The 12,046-nt window shown below is 40.7% G+C and overlaps 1 protein-coding gene across 4 annotated transcripts in view; it reads left to right on the top strand.

The window, feature by feature from the left end:
• Positions 1–472: 472 nt before the first annotated feature.
• asap1b (ArfGAP with SH3 domain, ankyrin repeat and PH domain 1b) overlaps positions 473–12,046 on the top strand; it is an 85,821-nt gene continuing 74,247 nt past the window's right edge. For all 4 annotated transcript variants that reach the window (XM_024803753.2, XM_076888215.1, XM_076888216.1 and 1 more), the window contains exon 1: positions 473–1,219. In XM_024803753.2, the coding sequence (XP_024659521.1) occupies positions 1,094–1,219 (126 nt within the window). In that variant the 5' untranslated portion in view covers positions 473–1,093. The remainder of the gene's footprint in view (positions 1,220–12,046) is intronic.

Raw genomic sequence — 12,046 nt, 5'->3', positions numbered from 1 at the left:
CAACCAGGCGAGGTGGGCGGGAGAGATATTTGTAAAACATTCAGTTTATGGACAGAAAAAACGGATATTGTAGAATATAATTTCAAAATAAAAGTATAAAAATCATGTGACACGAACACATTTCCCCTTATAAATGCTTACTAGCCGCTATGATACGTTTTATATTAGTACACTGAAAATTCACGATAGAAAAATCAAGCTATCGTCAGCTCTACTGACAACAATCTGAACAAAAATGGATGATAAATGTTATTTTTGTGCTTATCTGTCTCTTAAACACATATTTAGACGTTTTAAGCTTACCGCCTTTTATATATATATATATATATATATATATATATATATATATATATATATATATATATATAGTCTTTTCCATTCATTAAAAATGCATTTACGTAATGTAAAAGCGTTAGCTGGTGTTTTATATTGAAATTACTGCCAGGAAGTCGCGCTTTGTCTCAGCGCAAGCTTGACAGCGCTTCTGAGCAGCTCCGAGCGCAGGAGAGAGTGGCAGTGAATGTGTCTGCGGCAGCGTTTAGCTTTTAAAAAACCCTTAAACTACGACAGAAGAAAACGGGACCAAAGTACCAGACGAACTCGGCAGACCGTGGACTATGATAAAATTTAAACCGAGCCTGGTAACGTCGCGCGGTTTTGACGACAAGCGGCTTTTTGCACATCTGTAGAGCATAATGAGGGCATCCGCTATTCTTTACGCCGCTTTTCCCTCCGTGGTTTAGTTAGACGCAGAGTGACACTATTTATAAATGTGTCGCTTTTAGACATCTTCTCGCTTTAAATACACATCGAGAGGGGGACCCAGCCTGCAAATATTTGGTAAATTCCCTCCTGCCGTGGGCCCTTGGGGAACAGTGAAGTCATTTGAGAAGTCACAGGAGAAGAAGACACGTCTTAATCATCTCGATAGTTTAACGCAGTTTTGCAGGGGGAAAAATCGGCTTAGCCTTTCCATCGGCCGTACAGTCCCCCCATCGTGCTTTCTATCTATTTTTAAATCTTACATGGTTTTGTCTTTCTGAGCATTCATCGCCAACCCTCCTGTGGGCATTTACCCCCTCACAGTTAAAGGATGCCGGATCAAATATCGGTGTCCGAGTTTCTCTCGGAGACAACAGAGGATTACAATTCCCCGACAACATCCAGCTTCACCACCCGAATGCAGAGCTGCAGGAATACAGTGAATGTGCTGGAGGAGGTAAGGCCACGGTGTGAGCCTGTTGAGGATGGATGGATAATTACAGCCACACAGACTGTAATATTATTGTTGTTGTTATTTAATAAAGAATGATACTAATGAGGCGAAATGCACCATCTCTGAACGGGGATGCATTTTTTATAGAGCCAAGGCTGCATGCAATCCACCTTAAATTCCGCTGGTAATGTTTGAAAGCTTTTAAAATCCCTTCAGACCTCCAGATGCATTAATATGCGCAGAGGAAAGGGGAAAATAATTGCACCTGTTGCCCCTAAAGTGCACCTATTTCAGCCTAAGACCTGATGCAAAATAGTGTGTTATCTCGCTTGATATGAAGAGTAAGAATAGACGGGGTGGATGGCTTTGCTGGAATATAAAGATGTGCATTCAGGCCTGCAGCTCACTGTGTTCACTATTACATAACTCAAGGCTTTAGAGCATGCTGCCAGGCTGTAGCAGAGAAAACCCTTTTCCTAGTATTCAGATCTGGATTCTGTGTTATTCCTCATTCCTTGCTGTCACACAGGCCCAGCACACTGATTTGTATCTCCAAAAAAAAAAAAAAAAAAAGCAGAAAACGTTTGCAGGGGAAACACACCCAAAGTCACACGCTGTGATGCTGTGTCACCTCTGATCATGCAGGAAGAGGTGTAATCAGGTCAGGCAGGTGAGCTGTGAAGTGTTTGCCTCCCTTCTTCCTGCCATGATTAAATGGAGCATCAAACCAGGGGAGCGAACACCTTCACCGCCGTCCATTAATGCTAAAATGTGACCTCATTTCCCGCTTTGAAGCACATTTAGCTGCAGACGTGAATGACTCCAGGCTTGCAGGAGCGTTCGGTGTGATACCAGCTTTCCATTTAGGATGAAAATGAGCCGGCTGGTGAGTGTGGAGGAGAAAGCACAGGCCCAGTCCCCTTGCTCCAATATACAAAATCACATATAAAAGCACACAATCTGTGCCATCTGTCATGTCTTCTTCTACAGCTTTATCATATCGTAACAATAGGAAATCTACCAAAACAGAGCCGGGCTCGTGTTTATTCTCAACCTGGAGCCGTCTCTCAGTCTGCTGACTGTAACAAGAAGGCTCGCATCATGAATCACCTCTCTGGCTCTGTGCCTCTGAACTGAGAGACTGCAGCAGCACAAACGAAAAACATCTGTTAGAGAGGGCCGCCATGTGCGCTGGGCTTCAGTAGCCGCTCTGGAATTTTTTTTCTTTTCTTTTGCATCGAGATCACGTGACAGAGGAAGAACCGTTAAACTGGCACCAAAGAGCGAGCGACATGCTTTTCAGTGTTTTAAACAATGGCGAGATGCGCCTGAAACATTCCTGGCAGAGAAAACGAGCCTGGCGGGTCACTCAGATTGGGATACACCCATCAGGCTGTGGCAGACACAGGGAGCAGACAGCCAGCTTAAAGCCCTGAATACTTCTAGATTCATGTCTGTTTTATTGAATTAGCAACCCTGTTTGATCCCTGCAGAGTCTTGCAGGGACTCACTTGCATCATGCACAGAAAACCGCCTTCAGCTTCACTGTGCCTGAAGAGGAGTTTGTTTAAAATGCTCTGGAGCTTTTGTCCTCAATTCAAAGCATTCAGCCCTCTTTTTCTCCAAGTCATTTCCTTGGTATGTTGACATGGTGAATTATGCAAAGGTACGGCGTGAATATTTAATATTGTAACCTGAGGGGGTGAGTTGACCCCGCAGGAGAGTTGTCACTCTCTGTGTGCTTCCGTTGAGTCATCTGGAGGTGCAAAGAAGAAGGGGGGGTTGCCGCAGCATCATATCGTCTTAATTCAACACCACATGTCAATAATTGATCAGTGCGTAGTGACACACAAGTATTCGTGACTCATGGACCTCCACCCCAGAAATTTTCTCTCCCTGTGGCCGCAGCAGATCACTCGTAGATGTTTACTGTTTACATTTGGATCAGTGCAGAAATGTGGAAAACAATGGGAAGTCAGATGTTGAGATAAAGTTTTAAAAATAACCTTCCTGGCTCGCTGTCTCAGCTGCTTGAGACACAGAGGATGGGGGGGCATTGTGTGCATTTGGTGTGTGGGTGGCAGACCGGAAACAGGCTGATGTGTCTGGCTTTTATTTTGCGCTCATTGTTGGTGCAAAGCAGTTATTGCTGTGTTGTTTTTGTTGTTTGAGCAGTGTTTCCCAGAAAGCATTTGGCAGTCGAACAGTGTGGGGATGAGTTTTTTTTTCTTTCTTCTTTTTGGCTGTTTAAGTTTGATCACTCATTTCAATTTCTTATCAGCTGCAACTGCCTATTAACTTGAAATATTGTCGGTGCAAATCATTTGGCTGGAAAAACATCAGGAAATTGTGAAAAATGGCCACTGTGATGTTTTCCAGTATCCTGTTTTGTCTGACCAGCAGTGAGAAACCCCCAAAATATTGAGATTCCTTTTTTTTTTTTTTTTTTTTTTTTTTTTTTTTTTTTGAAGGATGTCCTCAAATGTTTACGTGATTTACGTAGAGACAGGTTAGCAACCACTGGTTGGTATGGAAAAAAGTTTCCCCAACTGGTTGCCGAGTGGTTTCTAGGTGAATTTGTACAGTTGGCTCATAAATTTGTGGATCAGGTAACCTATGTTAAGCCTCAGTTGCGCAGGCCCAGACACAAGCCGAGAACCACAACCAGTCACAAGGGAAAAATGTTCCCTGGCTGATTTTGATTGGTTGCTGGCAGTTGTCAGGTGATATTGCTTGCAGTACATGGTATATGGTGCTGCAACAAAAACCTCCTTGTGATATCTTTGGTCACCCATGGTCTGAAAGTGGAGATTGTTCACCTTCAAATTAAAATTTGGACCTTTTCAAAAAGGTTTCCGTTTGTGATGTGCATCACACTTTCAGTACAGCTCAGCAAAAAGTTCTTGAGTGGTTTTTTGTTGTTGTTTCTTTTCCAAAGCAAAGCTTATTTGTATTTATTAATTTTCTTATGATTGTGATTATTATTTTATTTTATTTTTTTAGGATGTCCATAATTAAAAAAAAAAAAAAAGAAGAAGACCAATGTCAACGCTCATTCTGTGTAAATCGGGTTCAGAGTTGGGCCTTTGTAACACTCGTGCAACCTTAGATTGCCAGTCCAGTTATTTATATAGCACCAATTCACAACAGGCGTTGCCTCAAGATGCTTTATATTTCAAGGCATAGACCCTACAATATAAAAGAGAAAACCCCAGCAATCAGAATCCTCTACTAGCGAGAGTAGCTGTGGTAACTGTGAGGAGGAAGAACTCACTTTTAAAAGGAAGAAACCTTTGGCAGAACCAGTTTCAGTGAAGGGCAGCTATCTACTGGCACCAGATGGGGTAAAACTAAAACAAACCCAAGCAGAATACATAAAAGTGAAGCACAGAAAATAAAATGTTTGTTGTAACAGGTTTCCCCCGGCTTTTATCGTGACTCAGCCAATGGGAATGTAGCATGGAGACAAAGAATAGAGCTCCAAAATCCATCCCCTCAGTCAGTAGGTATCACGATGCAGTCTTTTTTTTTGGTGCAGTTTAGTTTAGTAAGACTCGAGTCTCACACTGTGAATTGTAAGATTACTAAAAATCACACTCCTTAACAGGGAAAATAACTAGCAATGAAAGTGTTCATCAGTGCGGCTCAACAATCAGTGTAAACCTTGTGATAATGTGCGGATGGGTGTGTCTAAAAATTTTCTCCATACACAGCAAAAAAATGAAAGAACAAACCAAATAACTCGACTCCCTAAAAATACCACGGCACAGATTGTTCAGCAGCAGAGAGCAGCAAACCTGACATTTGCTTATATAAAAATGCGGCAGCTTATTGCTCCTGCTTTGTCATACCCTCTCTGATGTAAGTTAATATTAGCAGCGGGCACTTGCTATTCCCTTGAGGGGCCTTGTATTGTCTCTACCCCACAGATGGCACTTTGCGTCACTGGGTTTGCTCTCCTAAAACCACAGAGAGCCGCAGCAGCGATACAAGGGAAACCCTCACTGCATAGGCATTCCTTTGAGCATGCCTCTCACACCACATCACATGGGCTTGACCAGAAAAAATGTTGACTTTTCACAGTCCCTCTATTCAAGCATGGCTGGGCTTGACCTAATGGGCAGGGGCCTTTTATACTTTTACTTTTATATAACAGCCTTTTCAGGCGCAGCATTTTAACCTCGAAGACACAGGTTCTGATGCTATCCAACGTTTGAAAGAAGAAAGAAATAAATGAATGGGGAGTTTTATTCCAAACCACTGCGTATGTATATTGGAATGAAAATCATTGCCTGGAGTCGTCACTCATCAGTGTGCGAGTCGCATATTGTTTTCTTTTTGCTAGAAACAGACTTAACATTCCTGCCATTCCTTTACAGCTCCTCTCTCTATTTACAGAAAGACATTTTATATGACACTTGACTCAGTTTTCGGATCTCTCAGCGATTCCCTGTGGAGTATATATATATTTTTCTTTTACCTATTGATGCAACAGAATAATATATTTTATGCTCAGCTACATGTGTGTTATGAATATCCACGATGGGTGATGGTGAGAGGTCATAAAAGGTTGCAAAACACCAGGGAAAAGGGAAGAGAAGGACAACTGAAGCTGAAAACTGTTTTTAAATTATTTATGCGTTACAAGCAGGCGCAGTCAGACTGAGTGTATTCATTTTTTATTTTCATTTTTTTGGTGCAGTGTAGGAGGCCTAGTTGTCACTATTTCTGTTCAGTAGCTCCTGCATTCACTTACTCAGACATAAATCAACGCTAATAATGACAGAGTTCGTGCAGGTCCTTGAATGGTCTCAAAAGGCAGCGAATTCATTGGCCTAAAAATAAAACCTTAGTTTTTCTGACACTGACGTTTATATTTTCAATATACAGTTAAAAAAAGAGAGAAACGGAATGCTCAGGGCAGGTGCGATATCTGAAAAAGTGAGAATCTTGCAAACTGACCTGAAACTGGGACCATGCAAAAGTGCATGAGACTCGGTGTGTTTTGTGCAGGAAGTGTTTTAAACTATGCACGATGCCATGATGGGAATGGAGGCAAATTAGAGCCTCGATGTTACACGCTGAAACTGCCTGCATGTTCCTATAAGACAGCCTACTTTCACCAGTTTATTGGATTAATGCAGATTCTAATCTAACTAGACTTGATATGCCTTTCTTTGTTAATTTGTAAGTCATATATTTACCATGGTAATATATACTATACACACACACTATCTACAGTGCTAAATTCTTATATTAAATATGGCTAAAGTTTCAAATGGCAAAGTCAACATAGGTACAGGTAATATGAGTGACTATCTTAACACTGTTTCGCACAGTTTTTCTATTCTTGGCTCTGTATGATGTCATAGAAAGTGGATATCCATAATTGTAGCAGCAGAAGAAAGCCGTTTTAAGGCGTTGGCGGACTTAACGGTAGATGAGCTAAAACAGCTGGTTTTGATGGTGGATAAACTAGAAGGCTGCTTAAAAAAGGCCTTGTATGCGGAAAAATAAGGATTGTTTTCAAAATTATAGAGATACTCTAGTAAATTCCTAAATAAAAAATGTTTGTTGAGATTCTCACAACCACAAGAAACAAACAGCTGGTGTCTCCAAGTGTAACTAATTAATGCTGTTTGATTTTTGTGTTGGTAATAAATTTGATGCGGCATTATTAAAACCTTAAGTATAAAATCTGACTTAAGCTGCAGGAACCTTACTAGTCACAGTCCCACAGTTTCCACCGGCACCCCGCTGGTCAACAGTACCAGCGGTCGCACTGTTAACCCGAGCCTCTGCTGATGATCCACGTATTTGATTTGGCACATATTTTATGTTGAATTTCCTTCCTGACACAGCTCTCCAAAAGTGTCTAATTTTTGGCAAATCTAAAGTAAATGTCAGGATTTAATGAATTATAAAAATCGGAGTAATAAAAAAGACCTTATTAAACAATCTCATGTTTTAAAAAAATGCCTTCAGATTGTCCAGTAGACAATGGAAAACGCAACAATACCGAATGAATGAATCATCTTTATTGTTATTATACATGAAAGTACAATTAAATTTGGTTTGGCTTTCTCTTGAGATAAAAGATATCAATTTGTATTAATTTAATTTATTTATTGTTTGGTAATTATAAATAAATGTAAACTTAACAACTTGACAAATGTTAGTGTTTTAATTAGTTAATTATTTAATTTAGCAAAATAACATATAAGACATAAGAATAACATAAAAAGAGGAATCAGTAGGCGGAGTCCCCTTGAGTCACAGCTACATTACATGAGGTAGGAAATGGATTTAGCATCTCAACCCCTCCTCGATTCACACATTGACATAGTAAAAGTCACTAAGTAAACAACAAAAGTGTACTTGGTCCCAATAAAACATCTGTGGATGTTTAAAGAACATGTTTTAAAGAACTCAACTGTGTTTGTTTGTTTGTTTGTTTTTTAATGAATCACATAATCATCACGTTGTCATTGAGTTCAGAGCAGAGCAGGAAGTAAAACATGCAGCGTTTAACGATTAAAATCCTCAAGCTGTCTGTCTGAAACGTTAACATCACCCGAGGATACAGCCCGGGTGAGACGCCGTCATGTGAGGCTTGAGCCCGTCACATGTGACATCCAGTCCAGCAGCACGGGATCAGCTGCCTCAGCAACACCACAAATAAAAGATTTATTCTCATATATTTGGTCGTTTAGCTTTAGAAAGCGAGTTGGCAGCTTCCACCCACATTCAGAAACAACCCAGTAGACTTTGATCAGCAGTTTATCTGAAAGCTCCTCTTATTTGTCTCAGTGTGCTTCAGCTTCTTTTACTTTTTTACTCAGCGTTCAATATTTCAAAAGGAGGAGACAAGTTTTTACTACTTGGCTTTACATAACAAAACGGAGTGCCGGCTGTTTAAGGCTGCTTTCTGCAACATTTACAGCCAGTGAGCACAGCAGTGTCACATTCAGTTATTACTGAAGTTATGGCTTTTTATTCATCATTTGTCCCCTGTGTCACCAAACCCAATGAATCACACGGTCTGAGAGAATGGCAGCATTTTTCATCTCTTGGCACCGTTTCTCACATGACATCTCGTTCCAGTTAAACCGCGCTATTTAAAAGTGGATGCTTCCAGGATTCTCAGTTCGCAGTAAAAGCCCTGGTATTCCTCAGCTGCATTTCCCAGAGATGAGTGTAATATAAAAGTGTTTAGAAAGATCTGTAAACTGTAAGAAGCAAACCTTGCAGGTTTTTGTGTAGAAATATTGCAGAGTTACAGTTATAAATACAGTCATATTACAGCTCTTAAAACTGTAAGCTCTGGATTTATTCTAGAGCTTTCTATTCTAGCTTTCTATTCTATTCTATGCTTTGTCTAATGCTTTGTGCTACCCAATATTCCTATGAAGCTCGTCTTCTCTTCTTTCCGAAACTGCTTTAATTTTGTTTGTAGCGCAAGAGGTCGCAGAGTTACGTTCATTTAACGAGCACTTGTATGATTTTTAAAAAAAATAAAAAATATTAAGGACTCCTCCCTAAAGTCTACTTTCTTCTGATTGGTCAATTTCTGGGTGCCTTTAGAGGGGTAGCACTAGATGCTTGCGAGCTGCCTGTATCTTATAAGGCTGCCGTGTTTGTACCAGGTGTTTTGTAATAACTGACAAGCTAATAGAAGCTTTTTCTGTGAAAGTAGAAAAATTACATGAATCGTCAAAGACATGCATGAGTAATTGATTAATTTGGGAACCTCAATTGACTGTAGGTGTGAATGTGAGCATGAATGGTTGTCTCTATCGGTGTTAGCCCTGTGACAGATTGGACGACCAGTCCAGGGTGTACGCTGGCTCTCGCTCTATGACAGCTATAACACCCTCCAGCCCTCCTGATGAGTGTGAAGCATCTAAAGGTGGATTATATACGACAGAATAAATGGGACCCTGTTTAAGCTTATTTTTGCTATTTTTGTTTGCTAACAGATGAGACCAGGACCAAATGCAGCAGTGTCAGATTATGAGCTAAATGTAGATTTTATTTGGGTAAAACTGAACTTGATGAGAGCTTTATTACTATTTTCACCAAGAGGTTTTCAAATTAGGGGTACCTTTTAACATTTGTACCAATACCTGAAAATCAGCACCCAACAGTACCTTTATTTAATACTTTACTCATTTTGAAATAATAAATTCTATTTTTTTTCTTGCAAAGTCTTTACTTCTGAGTTGAAACTTTAATGACAACGAATAGTGAGCTGTAGTGTTAGTCTATTAGTGGTTATGGTTGCATACCAAGGTTTTAGAGGTACTAGCTCACATTACATGTCTGTTTACTGTAAATAACAAGCTGATTTAAAAAAACTCAAGTGCAGTCAGGGTAAAAATCCAAAGTTTAAACACCCATTTCTCTGACAACAGTTTGTCCGTCAAATGAATACTCATCAGATTTAATACCTGAAGAAAATGCCTCACTAAAAGTTTCTTCATCATCATCATCCTTGTGTTCATCTTCTTGTCAGTTAATGGTGGATGTTCTAACGTTTGCTCCCTTCTGTGAGTTTTGCTTACAGACCTTTGTTTCTCTCAGATTAGATGTGTTGCCTTGGCCAGTTTTGTAGTCTGCACTTCAAACGTTGCAGAGAGTTTTGTCTGCGTCGAGTTTTGAAAAGTGTAACCACATCTGAGCTTGCTTTTGGCTCGCCACCACCATTGCCCTACATGTTTGTCATTCTTCAACATGTCGCAGTAGTGATGTGAGGTGGTCCTAAAATTCACCATAGACTGTAGGTGTGAATTAGTACTCGGTAGCACAAAAGTAATTCTGTTTGTACCCTAAAAAGTACAGCTTGGTACTTAACGGTAACCGTAATGGTGCACTCACGTCGAGTGAATGCATGCAGTTGCATTGGGAACCCATGATTATCTGGCTCTGCCAGTCTTAATTAAGAGCTGGAATCAAGTTACAGTGATGTGTTACCAGAGCTTAGCAAGAAGTCCTACGATTTCGCTCACTTTTTCCCCTCTCCATCTAAAAGTGAGGTTGGATCATTCAGCTCCAGCTGGCCTCAAGCAGAGAGTCCCAGCTGATGGGCTTCAGTGATAAAGTTCATTTTTTTCCAAAGTTGCAATATTTGAACTCACATGGATTCTCTTATATTTCAGTTCTATTCAATGTTATTTATAAACCGCAAAATCACAATAACAGTTGTGTCAAGGTGCTTTACATTGTAATGTAGAGATCAAACAATAATACAGCGAAAACAGAGAAAATCGTAACAATCAGATGACCCTCCCCCCCTCTGACAGAACCAGACTCAGGGAAGGGCGTCCATCTACCATTTAATTCGAGTTTTAAACTGGATGCCCTTCCTGATGTAACCCCAAAGAGCTTGCACTACACTATGTGCAGACCTAAGCAGTGGCTCTAATCTTATGACCTATTATAACCATCCATTTTCTTAACCACCTATCCAATCAAGAGTCCCAGCTGTCTTAGAGCACTATGGACAGACCACTAGTCTGTGGCAGGGCTAAGATGGCCCATCTCCCTCACATGTACACTTATGAGCAGTTTGCACTCATCCATGTCTTTTGCATGTGAGAGGAAGCTGCAGTACATGGAGAGAACCCACACAGACATGGGGAGAACATGCAAACCCTAGAGTTACAGTGTTAGCATTTGTAGAACTGCTGTTTGTATTTTTTGAAGATGTGTAGTGTTTTAGGCTCCAGGAATTCACAGAATGGTGATGGTGAATAAAAAAAGAAAAGAAAAAAAGAGCATTTAAAGACGGGGGATGTGCCTTTAAATCTCCCTCTGTAAACCTTGAAGCCATTTTTTAATTTGTTCTGCCTCTGTCACAGCGGGAGGTGAGACTGTGTTGTGTTGCCTGTTTGTTGGCTTGTTTGCGTCTGTAGCTGAAATCTGATAATCGGTCTGTGGGCCACAGCTGTTGGCCTACCTTCCTGCCGCAGCTGCACCGCGTATATCATCAAGGGCTATTAGCTGGCAGCGGATAAGCTGTGGACCAGACTCTCCTCTGGCACTCTGATCCCCCCCCCCCAGCTTTCCTCCCTGATTTAGACAAAGAAGAGTGGGTCAGTGTTCACATCTGTCTGCAGCCTTCCTCACACGGATGGATGGTGTTAAAGTTCCCCTCCATCGACAGCCATTTTAATCTCAGATGAGGAATGGCATGCGATGAAGGGAGCTAGCTAGCTGCAATACAAGTGCATGAAATGATGATTTACATGATTATTAACTTCTACGTTATTTCTATCACAACAAATCACAACAAAAGTTGCCTCAAGTCTCTTTATATTGTAAGGTAAAGATCCTAGAGTGAAACAGAAAAACCCCAACAATCAGATGATCAACTTTGAGTATTTGGCAACAGCGGGAAGGAAAAACTCCCTTTTAGCAGGAAAAAACTAGGCTAAGTGAGGGGCAGCCATCTGTTGTGAGACAGGACAAATACACAGGAATTATCTCGGGAATTATCCCAATTTAGGCTTCAGCAGTGGTTGTTTCCAATAACGTTAACTATGTTAATTCTTATTCATAATTAAGTATATTAAGGTAACGTATTTTGCTTATTTACTGTAACACATTGCTACTCTCAGACCTTGGTGGAGCCAATTGATTCAACCAACATGCGAAGCAAGAGAGTGAAACTTCCATTCCTTTACGTCAACTTTCTTCTGATTGGCTGACCCTCACAAAATGAAGGTTTAAAGAGGAGGTGGGTGGGGCTTCTGTGCCAAAGCTGTGTGCTTGGGATGACCATATTAGGGGATAGCTGCTCTTAGTGACATCACATAGACCCCAGAGTGG

Source organism: Maylandia zebra, linkage group LG9 (genome assembly GCF_041146795.1).
Source record: "Maylandia zebra isolate NMK-2024a linkage group LG9, Mzebra_GT3a, whole genome shotgun sequence".
Lineage (NCBI taxonomy): Eukaryota > Metazoa > Chordata > Actinopteri > Cichliformes > Cichlidae > Maylandia > Maylandia zebra.
This window is presented reverse-complemented; position numbering and strand designations above follow the sequence as displayed.